The sequence below is a fragment of the Danio rerio genome, chromosome 24 (genome assembly GCF_052040795.2).
Source record: "Danio rerio strain M-AB ecotype USA chromosome 24, GRCz13ab, whole genome shotgun sequence".
Lineage (NCBI taxonomy): Eukaryota > Metazoa > Chordata > Actinopteri > Cypriniformes > Danionidae > Danio > Danio rerio.
Genome location: NC_141044.1, coordinates 24,844,753 through 24,859,219, shown reverse-complemented (window position 1 = coordinate 24,859,219; position 14,467 = coordinate 24,844,753). Strand labels below are relative to the sequence as shown.

Genomic DNA, 14,467 nt, shown 5'->3' with positions numbered 1-14,467 from the left:
TATATGGTGAATAAAGCCTCGCCTACTAGTACCGGAGCCAATCATTGTTCTTTATATGGTGAATAAAGCCTCGCCTACTAGTACAGGAGCTAATCATTGTTCTTTATATGGCGAATAAAACCCCGCCTACAAGTATAGGAGCCAATCATTGTTCTTTATATGGCGAATAAAGCCCAGCCTAAAAGTACAGGAGCCAATCATTGCTTGTTGTATGGCGAATAAAACCCGCCTTCTAGTACAGGAGCCAATAATCAGTCGATTTAGATCAACGATACTCTGGGAGAGGGGCTCGGACCAGACATAAACTTCTGCCGATTTTGTGTGATATGGGTGTTTAGAAATGAAATTAATGGGTCTTTTGTTGTTTAATTTTATTGATAATTACTCATTTGAAATTCAATCATAAGCTTGGCAAGCAGTTTTGGAGAATTTGATGTTCACCTATACAAACAGAATGCCCGAGCATACTGCCCGAGAGGCGTTTCGAAGAAGGCCGCAGAGTGAAATGACTCGCCTTAAAGGGATTTTGATTAAGTTTAATAAGCTCCTCAACAATCAGTCTTCATATAGAAAATTCAGTGACACTCTATAATGAGCTTCTATTTTTTAGCATTCCATAAAATCATCATGAAATGGAAGTTAATATTGTCCTTTATCATGATGTAAATCCACATGAAACGCTCCTGAACTTGAAAAAATGAAAAAATGTAGGGCGGTGCATATCTCATCCTTTGGAAAGCAATTGTGTCATTAAGCAGACAGTCTACTAATACTCAAATGGACCATCAAAATAAAGTGTTACTGACTTTAATTGTATTATTTAACATTTAACAACATTAAAAAATAATGCTAAAACTCAATCCCACTGCAGTTCATAGCTTTTGGTTTGTTCATTCGTATGAATTTGTACAACCTTATTCATTCTAGTGCAATTTACTCATCTTCTAATGACCGTTAAGGGGTGGGAATTAGGGACATTCCTCTTTTTAAAAAGTAATAAATATATTTTAATGGAACGTTTTTAGTGCAAAAACATGTCAGAAATTCACATTGAATAATGAAATACATCATTCATGTCATTTGAATCCTGACCCCCACATGAAAAATATAATAAAAATAACAAGAATAAATCAAATTTAATTGTAATTGAATGAATAAACAAAATAAACAAATAAAATAAAACAAACAAATAAAATAAAATGAAAAATAAGGACATACATTTTAAAGTTATTTTACAAAAAGGCAGATTACGTGTCTTTTGTCCAGGCTGAGTCTAACAGACAAGCTTTTAGTCTTAGAGACTAAGAGGTTCCTGGATAATCAAAGAAAGGATCCCAGGTCTGATAAAATAGGAAAGGTTTGTTCTTCATAGCTGTGGAGAAGGCCTCAAGTGGGATTATGTTGCAGACTGCAAGCAGCCATTAATTTAAACTGGGGGAGTTCTTCGTTAATCCACTTTACAAGGATACATTTCCAAGCAATGTAAACCAAAATATGTAGAAGATCTCTGTTCCAAAGATTATAACGTATATAGTCATTGACACCCATTAAGCAGGTCCTTGCTCCCAATCGAAAAAATGATAATTTTTTGTAAGGATGAAATTGTATGGGGCATCACGGTGGCACAGTATGTAGCACAATCGCCTCACAGCAAGAAGGTTGCTGGTTCGAGCCCCAGCTGGGTCAGCATTTCTATGTGGAGATTGACATGTGGTACAGGTGAATTGGGTAGGCTAAATTGGCCCTAGTGTATGTGTATGAATTAGGGTGTATGAATGTTTCCCAGTTATGAGTTGCAGCTGGAAGGGCATCCACTGTGTAAAACATATGCTGGATAAGTTGGCGGTTCAGTCCGCTGTGGCGACCTAAGATAAATAAAGGGACTAAGTCAAAAAGAAAATGAATGAATTAATGAAATTGTATAAACTTAAACGTAGTTGCATATCCTCGTGAGATTGTTCAAGTTACGAAATGCAGTACTGTAGTAAAGTAATTTCTTAACAGTTATTTTAGTTAACGTATTAACTTTAGTCTAAAAATGCTGGCTAATTTCAACCCAAATCTGAGTAAAATATTGTGCTTTAGCAGTACAGAATCATAGTACCTTTAATAATGAATAATTAAGTGTGTTAATTGGCCAATGAATGGACAGCTGTTATTTAAGCCCCTATTTCCTCTGGAACCCATGATGTTTATGTTGGATTGAAATGAGTGTTTGTGACACAATTTGCTCTGCTTGTTTTTCCTTCAGGCTAATGGGTCCGCCATTATCAGCAAACGCATATCAAGAAGCCGAAGTAACATGCTTTTCTACAGCGTCCTCACAATCCCCAGCCTGAGCAAAGCAGACAAAGGACTTTACAAATGTCAAGTAACCAGTGGTCCATCCAAACGAGAGACAAACACCACAGTTATTGTCTATGGTGAGTTTTGGAAATAGTCGCAGATTAATATTATATTTACTTTTAACTTCTCTTAAACTGTAAAAAGTGGCACTGATTCCCCTCACAGTTTAACCATTGAATATCAAAAAGCAACTTAATAATTCACAAATTACTTTCAGCAGACTATTAATAACCCCTAAACTCAAACCTTTTACAGCAATGTTACAATGTATATTGAATTTTAGTGTACTATTAGGATCAATGAAATCTCCCTATTATTTTTTCACTATGTGTAAGGATCATTTGTAGCACAACCTTATTAAATGAAACAATTATTTTTAATTTTGGATGGGCACAGGAGTTGTTACTTATAAAAAATCATAATTTCAATTATATTTAAATTCATTTTTTAATTAATATGTCTGAAAAGTAACTAATTTATGTGTGTGTGTGTGTGTGTGTGTGAATGAGTGTGTGTGGATGTTTCTCAGAGATGGGTTGCGTCTGGAAAGGCATCCTCGGCATAAAACTTATGCTGGATAAGTTGGCAGTTCATTCCGCTGTGGCGATGCTAGATTAATAAAGGGACTAAGCCGAAAAGAAAATGAATGAATAAATGAATGAGTTAAATATATAATTTTGGTTCACTGAGGCACTTTACCGAGCATAACTGAAAAACTTGACCGCCACCCACCACCCCCCGATCATCAATGAATAATTCACACCCTGTTGATAACCTTATTTCGATGAGAAATATATTTATTCTGAATAATATATTTGTATTTTAATACTCTACTAATTACGCTTCTATGAACTCATTTTTTTCAGAACTGTTGATTTTATGCACAGTATTATAGGCAAGTACATTATAAGTAACTGTAATGAAATAACCTAAAAATGAAAAGTAATCCATCAATTTTTTTGATAAGCTTAATCTAATTACAGTAACTAGTTACTTTGTAACTGATATCACACAACACAACCAATACATTAAAACACTTAGTCATGGGTGGAAAAATGTGCATATACCATAATAACAAAAGATGGATTCTAATTCAGCATTTCTGACCGTCCTATTTTCATTTTTACAGACCAGCCTTTCATTCGACTCAAGCACAGAAATGGCCCCGTCGTTCAGGCTTTTGCAGGACAGAAATCTTTCCGCCTCACTCCGAAATTAAAGGCTTTCCCTGCACCTGAAATCATCTGGTAAAAAAAGCTGTAATCTGAAGGGATCAAGAATGATGTTTTTGTTCAAAAGGAAGGGATCTCAACAGCTGAATGTGTTTTTAGGCTGAAGGATGGGATGGTGGCAGCCGAGCGATGCTCCCGATATCATGTGGATGGGTTTTCTCTGGTTATTCGGGATGTTGCAGAAGAGGATGCAGGAATCTATACTATCCTTACTGGGATCCAGCAGTACGGACTTTTCCAGAACCTCACCATCACACTGGTGGTAAATGGTGAGAGTCTGCTTTCATTAAACTACTTGATTGTGATTGGTTGAAAAAAAAGGGATGTGATTATTTTTAGGGAAAGACATTATCATTATATAGTTGTTTTTTTAAAGCAGAAACGTATATAATTATTAATTATTTGTTTAACCTATTTTCTATTAAGCAGATAATATTCAGACACTTTATTAATATTCATTTAACTGATGGTTGTTCAAAGAGGACCATTAAATCAAGTGTTTATTTCGATATTTTATTTATTTTAATATTTTGCATATATTAGGCAAGACTAACGACTAATTTTAAACTAACTCACTACTTTATTAAATGTTTTATTTATTTATTTATTTTTTACAATGACTATGTGATCTGATTGTTATTTCTCTTCTCCCTGAATCCGTTCACAGTGAAGCCCCAAATTGGAGAGAAGAGCGTGTCCTCCCAACAGCCAGGGACAGTCCAGCGGGGCAGCAGACAAGCCCTGCACTGCACCTCTCATGGCGTCCCACCACCTCAAATCCAATGGCTGTGGCATCCGTGCCCTCCAAAAGGCCTGTAAGTTCACCATCCACACCAGACACTAAAATCCATGCACATGTTATTTTTCAGCATGCACTCACCTCAAAATAATACTCTAAAAATGCTAGGTTTTTGACTCAGGGACAGGGATAGTTCACCCAAAACTGATAATTTACTCAAATTACAGAATACTCAAATTACAAAATACTCAAAAAAGTTTTTTTTTGGTTCTGTTCAACACAAAATAGGATATTTTGAAAAATGTTGAAAACCAGTAACCACTGACTTTCATAGTATTTGTTTTACCTACTATGGAAGTCAATGGTTACAGGTCTCCGACATTTTTCAAAATGTCCATTTTTGTGTTCCAAAAACAAAACAAAACAAAAAACTTGTAAAGGTTTGCAACCAATTGAGGGTAAAAATTGAGTACATTTTCATTGTTAGGTGAACTATCTCTTTATGAACAACATTAAAAAAAACTGAACCCAACAGTTGGTTTGTCCATATTTGCAGTGGCGGTTCTAGACCAGAGTAACTGAAGGGGCCGGGCAAGGGCCACTTGTACTTATAGGGGGCACACTTTAACATACTGTACGTACATCACAAACTACTTAAATGATTATTCGGTCATTTGTTTCATGCATCACTCTGCAGTCTACATAAACAATCTAATTAAATAGCTTAAGCTCAAAATAATCTTCCATGGTAATTTATTTGACTAGTACCTTTGTATTGTAGGATAACCAATTTTTAACATGCAAGTACATCAAGGCACACTTTTGCACCAGTAAACTTTAACAAATACAGTTGAGTTCAACTGTATCTGTTAAATACAGATACAGATACCATTCTCCACCCCCCCTGTTAATTTAAAATAATGTTTTCCAACTGATCTTTAACAAACCAAGGAAATTTTCACAGTATTTCCTATAAAACAAAAATAATTCGTCTGCAGCATAATAAGTATTATTTCTTTTAGTTTGTCTTAAATAATACCAGTTTAAAAAACAAAAAAACATTTAAGGTATGTATTATTAGCCTCCCAAAAAATATTTATAATTTTTGAGTGTCTACAAAGCAGTTATACAATAATTTGACTATTTATTCTATCTTTTCTAGTTAACATAACCTAATGAAGTCTTTAAATTACACTTTAATTGTAATACAACTATCTTGCCAAATGACTAGTGAAATATTATGTCATCATTGTCACCAATAAGAAGAAAAAAAGTATTGGAAATTAGTTAAACTGTTATGTTTAAAAACGTGTTGGAAACAATCAAGTGTTTGAAGACTTGTGCTTTATGTCACTACTGAAAACAAAAACGAACAAAGTCAAACAGGCACCGGCACAGATAGGGCTCAACCTGTGCAGTGCACATGCCCTTTTTTCTCTTGGATAAAAAGGGCCCTCTAAAATGGGCGAAAGTGTCCCCTGGTCTTTAGTTTGTGATCATCCCATCCGTGGCACTTTTTACAGCAGCTGGGGTGCCAGAAAAAAACATGAAATAACGGACATTAAATTACAGAAATTTACTGCAGAATAACGGCCGTTAAAATACAGAAAATCAATAGAATGGCCATTAAATTACAGAAATTTACAGTGGAATTACAGCCGTTAAATTACAGATAATTACCGTAGAATGGGCGTTAAATTACAGAAATTAACTGTAGAATAACAGCCGCTAAATTGCAAAAATGTACTGTTCAATAACGGACATTAAATAACAGAAATTTACGGTAGAATAACAGACGTTAATTTACAGAAATTTACCATATGATAACAGCTGGTAAATTGAAGAAATTTACTGTAGAATAACAGACGGTAAATTACAGAAATTTCCTTGAATTTAAAGTTCTGGTAAATTTCTGTAATTTACCGTCTGTTTTTTTTTTACAATAAATTTCTGTAATTTAACAGCCGTTAAAATTATCATTTTTTTGACAGTGGAAAAAAAATATGCATCCAAAAAAATAATGCGACCAAGCTTTTTGACATGGGGACACCGGCCCCCTGCCCCTCCTAGAACCGTCACTACATCTTTGACACAAACTCGTTTAAAAACAACCCTGCACTTTTTATAAAAGTGAAAGCATTACAGCAAGCATCTAAATGTGAAAACATCTCCCCCCCAATGACTGACTAATCGTGTCCTCGTTGCTCTTTAGTCACATAGGAAAGGGATACAGTCAAGAATACTGGGCGAGCGCCAAACAAACCCAGTCGTTTTTTAATTTAGCATTTGATCCAGGTGAAAAAACACAGCGCTAGACAATGTCAATTTGCTAGGTTTGGATTTCCCACACCAGACTAAGTTAGATATCCTCTCCACCATTACGTAATGTCCTAAAAGCGCTCAGTTATTTCACACTGTACCTGGTCACAGTGTGTTTGATGTGTGTGTTTTTTTTAGAATGAATGCACATATGAGTGGAGACATGTCTATATTTACACACTCACACACATATGCATGCTCGACTATGTGTGTGTGTGTGTGTTTGTGAATAGAGACCTGTTTTGTCTAATTCAGCATGTGTTCAGACAGGGTTTCCTCTTAGCCTATAGAACAGATGCTTGAGAAGGCCTTTCATGTGTGCGTCTCTATTCATTTTTTGTGTGGATGCAGACACTGGTGTGTATGGATGTGTTTGTATTTGTGTGAATGTGTGCCTGGTACAGTCACAGAACTGAATTTAACTCCCGAGTTGAAAGTGCCGAGAGAGAGAGAGAAAAGAAAACGCACTTCAAAAGAAGCCAGTTCCGTGCTTACAAGCACGATTTGTTCATTTTTCTAAATCAAACACTATGATTTAATGAACTTCCTGTGCAGAATGCTGGCTGTTTATTATTGTGATTGCTCAGACGCATCCTGCCATGCCTTCTTCAATCTCTGACACACCACATATCCACCGTTCTCATGAGAAATGTTTAGCAAGCCTTACTCACAGAAGCTTCACTCCCATATAGACACTGCAGGTCAACAGGGTGATAAGTTTTAGTCATCGTCATACTTCCTCATTTGATTGATTATGATAAGAATTACATTTTTTTAATTTGTTTAAATATGCAAATGAGACATAGTTATTTAAACATTTATTTAAATATTACACACTAATTAGAGTAGATTTCTTTCACAAAAAGCTGAAAATTGAAGTCAGGTTCACAATTTTAATTTCTTTTATGGTTATATTAGAATCAAAGGTAATCACTTTATTAGAGAAAATGCTGTGATAAGCTAGAATTGTATTACTTTTACTGTTTTTATTCATGCTTATAATTTAGAGAGATATTAAATTACACATTTAAAGATTGTGAGAAGATTTCCAAGTATTACTCTGTTGCAGTCGGGAGATCACAGTTATTAACCTTGAAAAAGCCAAAGCAGTGCAAACACTGCCAGATTACTATGGTTTAAATACAGCACTACAACACGCAAAACAGAGAGATTGACTGAGAGTATCACTTACCAGTTTTATAATGATTGCATCAGCTGTAATTTTAAATCGACGCTCAATTTTTCCTCTCCTATCACTTGATCTGTGGCCTTTGTCGACATCTTGTGGCTGAACGTCAACCCTCTTTGCTCTGCTCAATGACAGGCTGATGCCTGCTGATGTGCTGAATCTCCAAAAAATAGAAATATTTTTAAAAAGCATATTAAGCAACTACATTTTCAGCTTAAAAAGCCTCACAAGTACATTATGTTGTCCAACAGCTGCAATATTTGTCCAACTGTAGTAAGTTTATTGATCTGCTGTCACTCTTTGTGGGCAGAGTAATACACAAGGGTGAAGAGGCTCTACAAGTGCTTATATTGCAGAATATTGCATGGCTATCAGTCAATCAGATTTGAGAACCAAACAGAACTGTTGTATATATATATGTACATACAGTTAAAATCTGACTTTTTAACCCTCCTTTAAATTTATTTTCTTTTTTAAATATTTGCAAACGTTTAACAGAGCAAAGAAATTTTAACAGTAAATATTTTTTTCTTCTAGAGGAAGTCTTATTTGTTTTATTTTGGCTAGAACAAAATAATTTTTATTTTTTTAAATAATCATTTTAAGGACAAAATTATCAGCCCCTTAAAGCTAATTTTTTCAGTAGTCTACAAAACAAACCATTGTTATACAATAATTTCCCTAATTACTCTAACCTGCCTAGTGAAAAAAAATGTATAATTGTTTTAATTCTAGCCGAAAAAAACAAATAAGACTTTCTCCAGAAGAAATATTATTATCAGACATACTGTGAAATTTCCTCTCCATGTTAAACATAATTTGGGAAATGTTAAAAAAATAAAATAAAATTTAAAAGGGGGCTAATAATTCTGACTTCAGCTATATATATAAGTTGTATATATATAAGTTTGAAATAAAAAAAGATTTAAAGTGCAACAAAAGATACAGTAGAATACATGTTTTATTTTTATAGATTTTATTATATTATTAATTTTTTTTATCAGTTTAACAAAAAAACACACCAAATGGCCCAAAATCTCGAAAGTGAGAAAGGTTTTTTGTCAGCAGTGTTTCGACTTAATGAAATCCACAACGTGTGACGCCACAGTGTGACACTGCCGTTACTACTCCAAATTTGTCCATTTTTAGGTCATGCTTCCCCTTATTGTACTGCCACCGACCGTGACATGTTAGATTGGTGATATTTTCTTGGCCTATTCTTTGAGTGCTTCCTAAAAGAACTAAAAATGAAATATCGCTGAGAGGAAAAGTCTTGTTGGCTGGAATAATGAAAAAGACTCCCTGTATGTGCCAGCCGACCTTCACTCTTGCACTCTTAAAGCGATAGTACACCCAAAAATGACAAATCTGTTTTATTCAATTAACGTAAAAAAAAAAAAAAATATATATATATATATATATATATATATATATATATATATATATATATATATATATATATATATATATATATATATATTTGTTGTGCTGAAGAAAGCTTCTGTTTTAGTGTAAATTCGTACAAATATTCTTTTTTGTTAAAAATGTTTATTATTTAATATTTTTAATATTATTGTGTAATATTATTAATGGATAAAATTATTATATATTTTTTTAAATAAAAATATTTTAATATTAAATAACATTATATAAAAAATATTTATTTTAAAATTATTTTTATATTATATTATTTCTCTATTATATTATATTAGTTTAGATATTAATCCATACTGGCTTAGAACAACAATTTTGGGCAAACATTGCTTTTAAGAAATGTTTTGGTGTGTGTGTGTATACATAGCTTTTATTACATTTTAATTGTTCTAGTTAAAATTAAGAGAAAGAAAATGTGAGGTTTTTATATTTATATTTACTAAACAAAGTTTTTTGTATAGTTTGAGTTTCAGTTAAGGAATGTCCCTGCATATATACAAAGTTATAAAAAGTTTTATTAAAACATTTTGGGTAAATTATCACTTTTGGCTTCTTTTGAAATGCTGTGGTGTTCCATATGGTTAAAAAATAATTCAGACAAAACAAAATCAATTTCTCAATTTAAATGTTGGTTGTTTTTATTTTAAACATGTTTTTTGGGTCTCCTTTTAATTAAAGACAATAGCCCTGCACAATAAGGTTTGCAACAACATTTTTGGGGCTCACATGAAATCTGCTGCCATAAATGACCTTAGAATTGGAACATTCATCATTAATAACATTTAGAAATATTTTTAAATTCATTCATGTTTAAATTGTTCCAGAAAATCCTAAAAAATGCCTGCAGATTCCATATGGGACAACATTTGCATGTTGATTTTACTGGTCAATGCATCACTTAATTGATAGCTGTGTAAAGCTTGATGATTGAAAGGTATTGTATGTACGTTCTGTTGAGAGGTCTTGACTGGCTGGACCCTGACTCAGGCCCTTATTCTTTATAGCGGCCCGGCGCGGCTGGCCTGACGCTGCGGTGGAGGAGGCCCAGGGAGAGTGGAGTTGTGGGCCGGGCTGGCCTGATAGCGGCTGGATGGGCTTGAGCTCGGCCATGGGAACAGCAGCACTCTTATCTCAGCCAGGCAGGAGGCGCAGACGGGCTTCCTGTGCGAAAAATCAGAGCGCTTTTCCTCTCGTTGTTTGGCTTCCTCCCCGACGCGAGACAGCTTCCCAGCAGCGTGATTGTCCCTCCGTCTTCAAACGTGGCACAGTCCGCTTCCTCAGGAGCTTGATCTATTCTTGAGAGTCCCTGATCCCACACACACACACTCACACACCCTCCGTCCCACTTTACCATTCCCCCTCTCTCACCTGTCAAATAACCCAACAACCGCCTCATCCAGCCACCCAAGAGACGTGACTAAAAGCATGCCATCCTACAAGGATCACACAGGACGGAGAGGTTGATTTTTCTCTGCACCCCTGGAACTACAGTTTAATTTATTCTTCTTTTTTTGTTGTTGTTGTTCAGAGACAGTTTTTTTCTGCTCTTCTACTTTCTGATCCTTCAATCCATACACTGCCTGGTGCTGCTTTTGCTTTTTGTGTTCTTGAGTGGTACTATAAAGGATGTATGAACCAAGCCTCAATCTCCAAAGCCCAGACCATCAGTTATAGTTCTAACATCCACAAAAGCTGTGAGTTCAGATGAAAATATCATGTGTCTTCTATCTTGACGTGAGCCGAGGAGGGCAGACAAAACCGAGGCTCACTATTTGGATTTCTCTCGTTTCGTTTTTTTTCTTCTCCAGACTAGACCTGGCCCAGAATGCCTGCTGTGTAGGAGTTCTGATGAGCCAGAAATGATTGATAAACGCTCCTCCACTGGTGATGCTGTGTATTACAATCGCTTTATTTTGTGCTGAAAAAAAAAAACAAAAAACGGATCCTGCCTGTTTGAATGCATGCATGCAAGTGTTTGTGTGTTGAGTGAGTAATAGTGTGTTTGTTTCTACTCTACGGGTCTCTCCCAATGTGATTCGTCCCTTTTTATACAGATTGTTTATGAGTAATATATGATTCTAATATTTAATAATTTTATACAACTAACTTACTTATTGTAAATCCTAGTAATTGCCAAATGTGTAAAGACAAAACCGCTGATAAAAATGTATTTTTAATATCTAATGTATGTGTTCATATCAAATGTATTTGTTTTTACATTAAATTTGCTTGAAATTATTTGTAAAATATGGTCTGTTTGGTTGCATATGTGACGATTTTATTGATAGCTAAAGGTGTAGCTGAAATGTCGGCAAACTATAATGCACTGTTTCTTGATTTGATGCTTTTCTAGACAGAAAATAAAACGAGTAGATTTCATGACGGCCCACTCAAGTCAGTTCATAATACTGTACGCAGGCACACAGGTTACGTGTGAATGCAGAATGGGTGAGGATGATTGTGGTAAAACATATGTGCAGTCTCCGTCTCTCTAGTCCTGTGTACGTACTGGTTTTGGTGGTTTATGAGGACACAAATTTGTTTAATGACATGAGTATCACCTTAGTATTAGACTTTTTTTAGATAAACAAAGAAAAAACTGAAGTCATAGCATTTGGGAACGGGGATGAGGGGAACACAAACCTTAGCTCTAAGGATCAAACAACAAAAAATAAGGAGAATCTTGGTGTGATTCTGGAGTCAGATCTGAATTTTAATAGTCATGTCAAAGCAGTAAGTAAATCATCTCAAAAACACTGTAAGGATTAGAAGCTTTGTTTCCAGTGAGGACTTGTTCATGCTTTTATCACCAGCAGGGTGGATTACTGTAATAGACTTCTCACTCGCCTTCCCAAAAGACAGTCAGACAGTTGAAGCTCATCGAGAACGCTGCTGCCAAGATTATGACCAGAACCAGAAAATCCAAGCACATCACACCTGTCCTCAGGTCTTTACACTGGCTCCCAGTTACACTCAGAATAGATTTTAAAGTATTATTACTTGTCTATAAATCACTAAATGGCCTAGGACCTCAATATATTACAGATATGCTCACTAGATACAAACCTAACAGATTACTCAGATCTTTAGGATCAAATAAATCAGAAATTCCAAGGGTTCAGTCAAAGCATCAGCTACTATGCCCCCTGCTGGGAACAGCTTCCAGAAATGATCAGATGTGCTCCAGCATTAGGCACGTTCTAATCAAGACTGAAAACCCATCTGTTTAGCTGTGCCTTTACAGAATGAGAACTGTGCTTCATTCAACAGATCACACTTACATGTCTTTCTTTTCTTATTCATTCTTTTATAACCTGTTTTAAAACATTTTAATCTGTTTTAAATCATTTTTAACTATTTTAATCATTTTGTTTTCTTGCTTCTTTCATTCCTGTTTATGAAAAATCACTTTGAATTATTATTGTGTGTAAAATGTGCTATATAAATTGCCTTGCCTAGTATTACAATGTTGAGGTGGTTTAGGAGGACATTACCTGTGTCCTGTAATTAAAAATCAGGGTAAGGCCAAATAATAAGCCTATGGAGAGTCCTTGTAAACCACCAAAACCAATATGTGTGTGTGCGTTTGTGTATGAGAGAGTGATTGAGTGCCTGTTCCCGAAGAGCCGTGGGAGAGTGGACTGTGTGTTTGAGAAGTGTCATGATCAGGGTGGGACGTACGAGGACAGAACACTCACTGTCTCAGCCAAATAGGAAGAGCAATCAGAGAGACTCGTCAAAGCCAGGGAGGGGTAACAGGGCGGTGGGCACACAGTCACGGACAAATACCCATCACCACAACCCACCAGAACCTTGCCCCAGAGATTAGAGACCTTTCAGAATTGGCATGGATAAGATATAAATGCCTAGAAGTTGGTGGGCAAAAGTTCGAAACTTCGGAAGCAGGGCCTAGGATGGTTTACAGGCAGGAAAGGGAACACATCCAAACCCTACACACTGCTAATTATGGAACACTCCAAACGAGTGTCACTGTATCCTGATAGACACACACACACACTCAGAATTCCAAAAGAAATTCCATAAGATGACTAGAGTGAAAAATGAATTCCCAAGAGACCTGAGATCGGAAGTTTCCCCTTTCGGGCTGCAGCTGCGCCACACATCTGTCTTGTGACATCACTACACTTGTGAACTGAGAGTGCTGTCGTTCTCTCTTCCTCTTTCTCGTTCTCTGTCTTCCTCTCTCTCTCTCTAAGATGTGAGAAGCCTCCTCCTTCGTCCTGGACTGCAGTCAGAAAGAAGACCGGAGTCACGTCCACCCACAATCCCATCTTGACCATCAGCCACAGACAGGAAGTGTTAGAAGGGAAGAATAAGGTGAGTGTTCCAGTGGGTGGACTGATCATAGGGGACATGCCAAATGATAAACGAGAGGGCACAAAAGAACTCCCTCGGGATTCACAAAAGCAGGTCTTCCCGTTTTGTGGAATTATGTGTTCTGCCAAATGCCTCAAGATAACTGCAATCAAGCTGCAGTTGTTTAGCTCTAGAGGTGGATAGGCAGGTGTCCTTCCTCTCTGATTACTGGAACAAGATTAAATGATTTATTATTTGGAGAATATTTAATCTTCATTCTCCCCACTTGTTCCTAAATCTGCATCCTTGTTGGTGTTGGAACAGCAATAAAATAATACAAACAAATGCAACAATAACAAATAATTTTAGAAAAGCATTGTGTTAGAGGCATGGGGGAAACAAACTGATGTCACGAATTTAGGCCCACAGAAAGACACACTGAATTCATGGCTTAAAAGCCGTTGGTTTTATCCTGTTTAGTAAAGGATCTTAACCTTAGATCTTAACCTTGTATGTATTATAGATCTTAAGATATTCCCCTCTCCCAATATCTTGATAAATACAGCAAATATTAGAATCTTCTTGTATAAGAAACTTAAAGACAGTAGAATATGACAGCATGCATGCAATTCTCTGACTCTGAATTAAGTTCCCCCATTCCTATGAAGGAAAATGTTGGTTTTATGGCCTAAATTCAATCTTGTATGGGGATGTATGTTAACCAGTATTTGTTTGTTAAACATTAGAACCTTCTTGTATAAGAAACATAGGAAACATAATCTCATGTGGTGCAATCTGCCTGGCAGAATGCATTTTTACATATTTCCATGGGAAAACGTATTGGTCTCATGGCTTAAACATTTTGAACTACCTTGAATAAGATCCGGTGGA

The 14,467-nt window shown here is 35.7% G+C and overlaps 1 protein-coding gene across 3 annotated transcripts in view; it reads left to right on the top strand.

Moving 5' to 3' along the window:
* flt1 (fms related receptor tyrosine kinase 1) overlaps nucleotides 1–14,467 on the top strand; it is a 73,256-nt gene that overhangs the window by 22,376 nt on the left and 36,413 nt on the right. For 2 of the 3 annotated variants that reach the window (XM_087308613.1, NM_001014829.3), the window contains 5 exon segments: nucleotides 2,252–2,423; nucleotides 3,476–3,593; nucleotides 3,678–3,847; nucleotides 4,246–4,393; nucleotides 13,477–13,597. In XM_087308613.1, coding sequence (XP_087164739.1) covers nucleotides 2,252–2,423; nucleotides 3,476–3,593; nucleotides 3,678–3,847; nucleotides 4,246–4,393; nucleotides 13,477–13,597 — 729 coding nt within the window. 3 annotated transcript variants of the gene reach the window in all.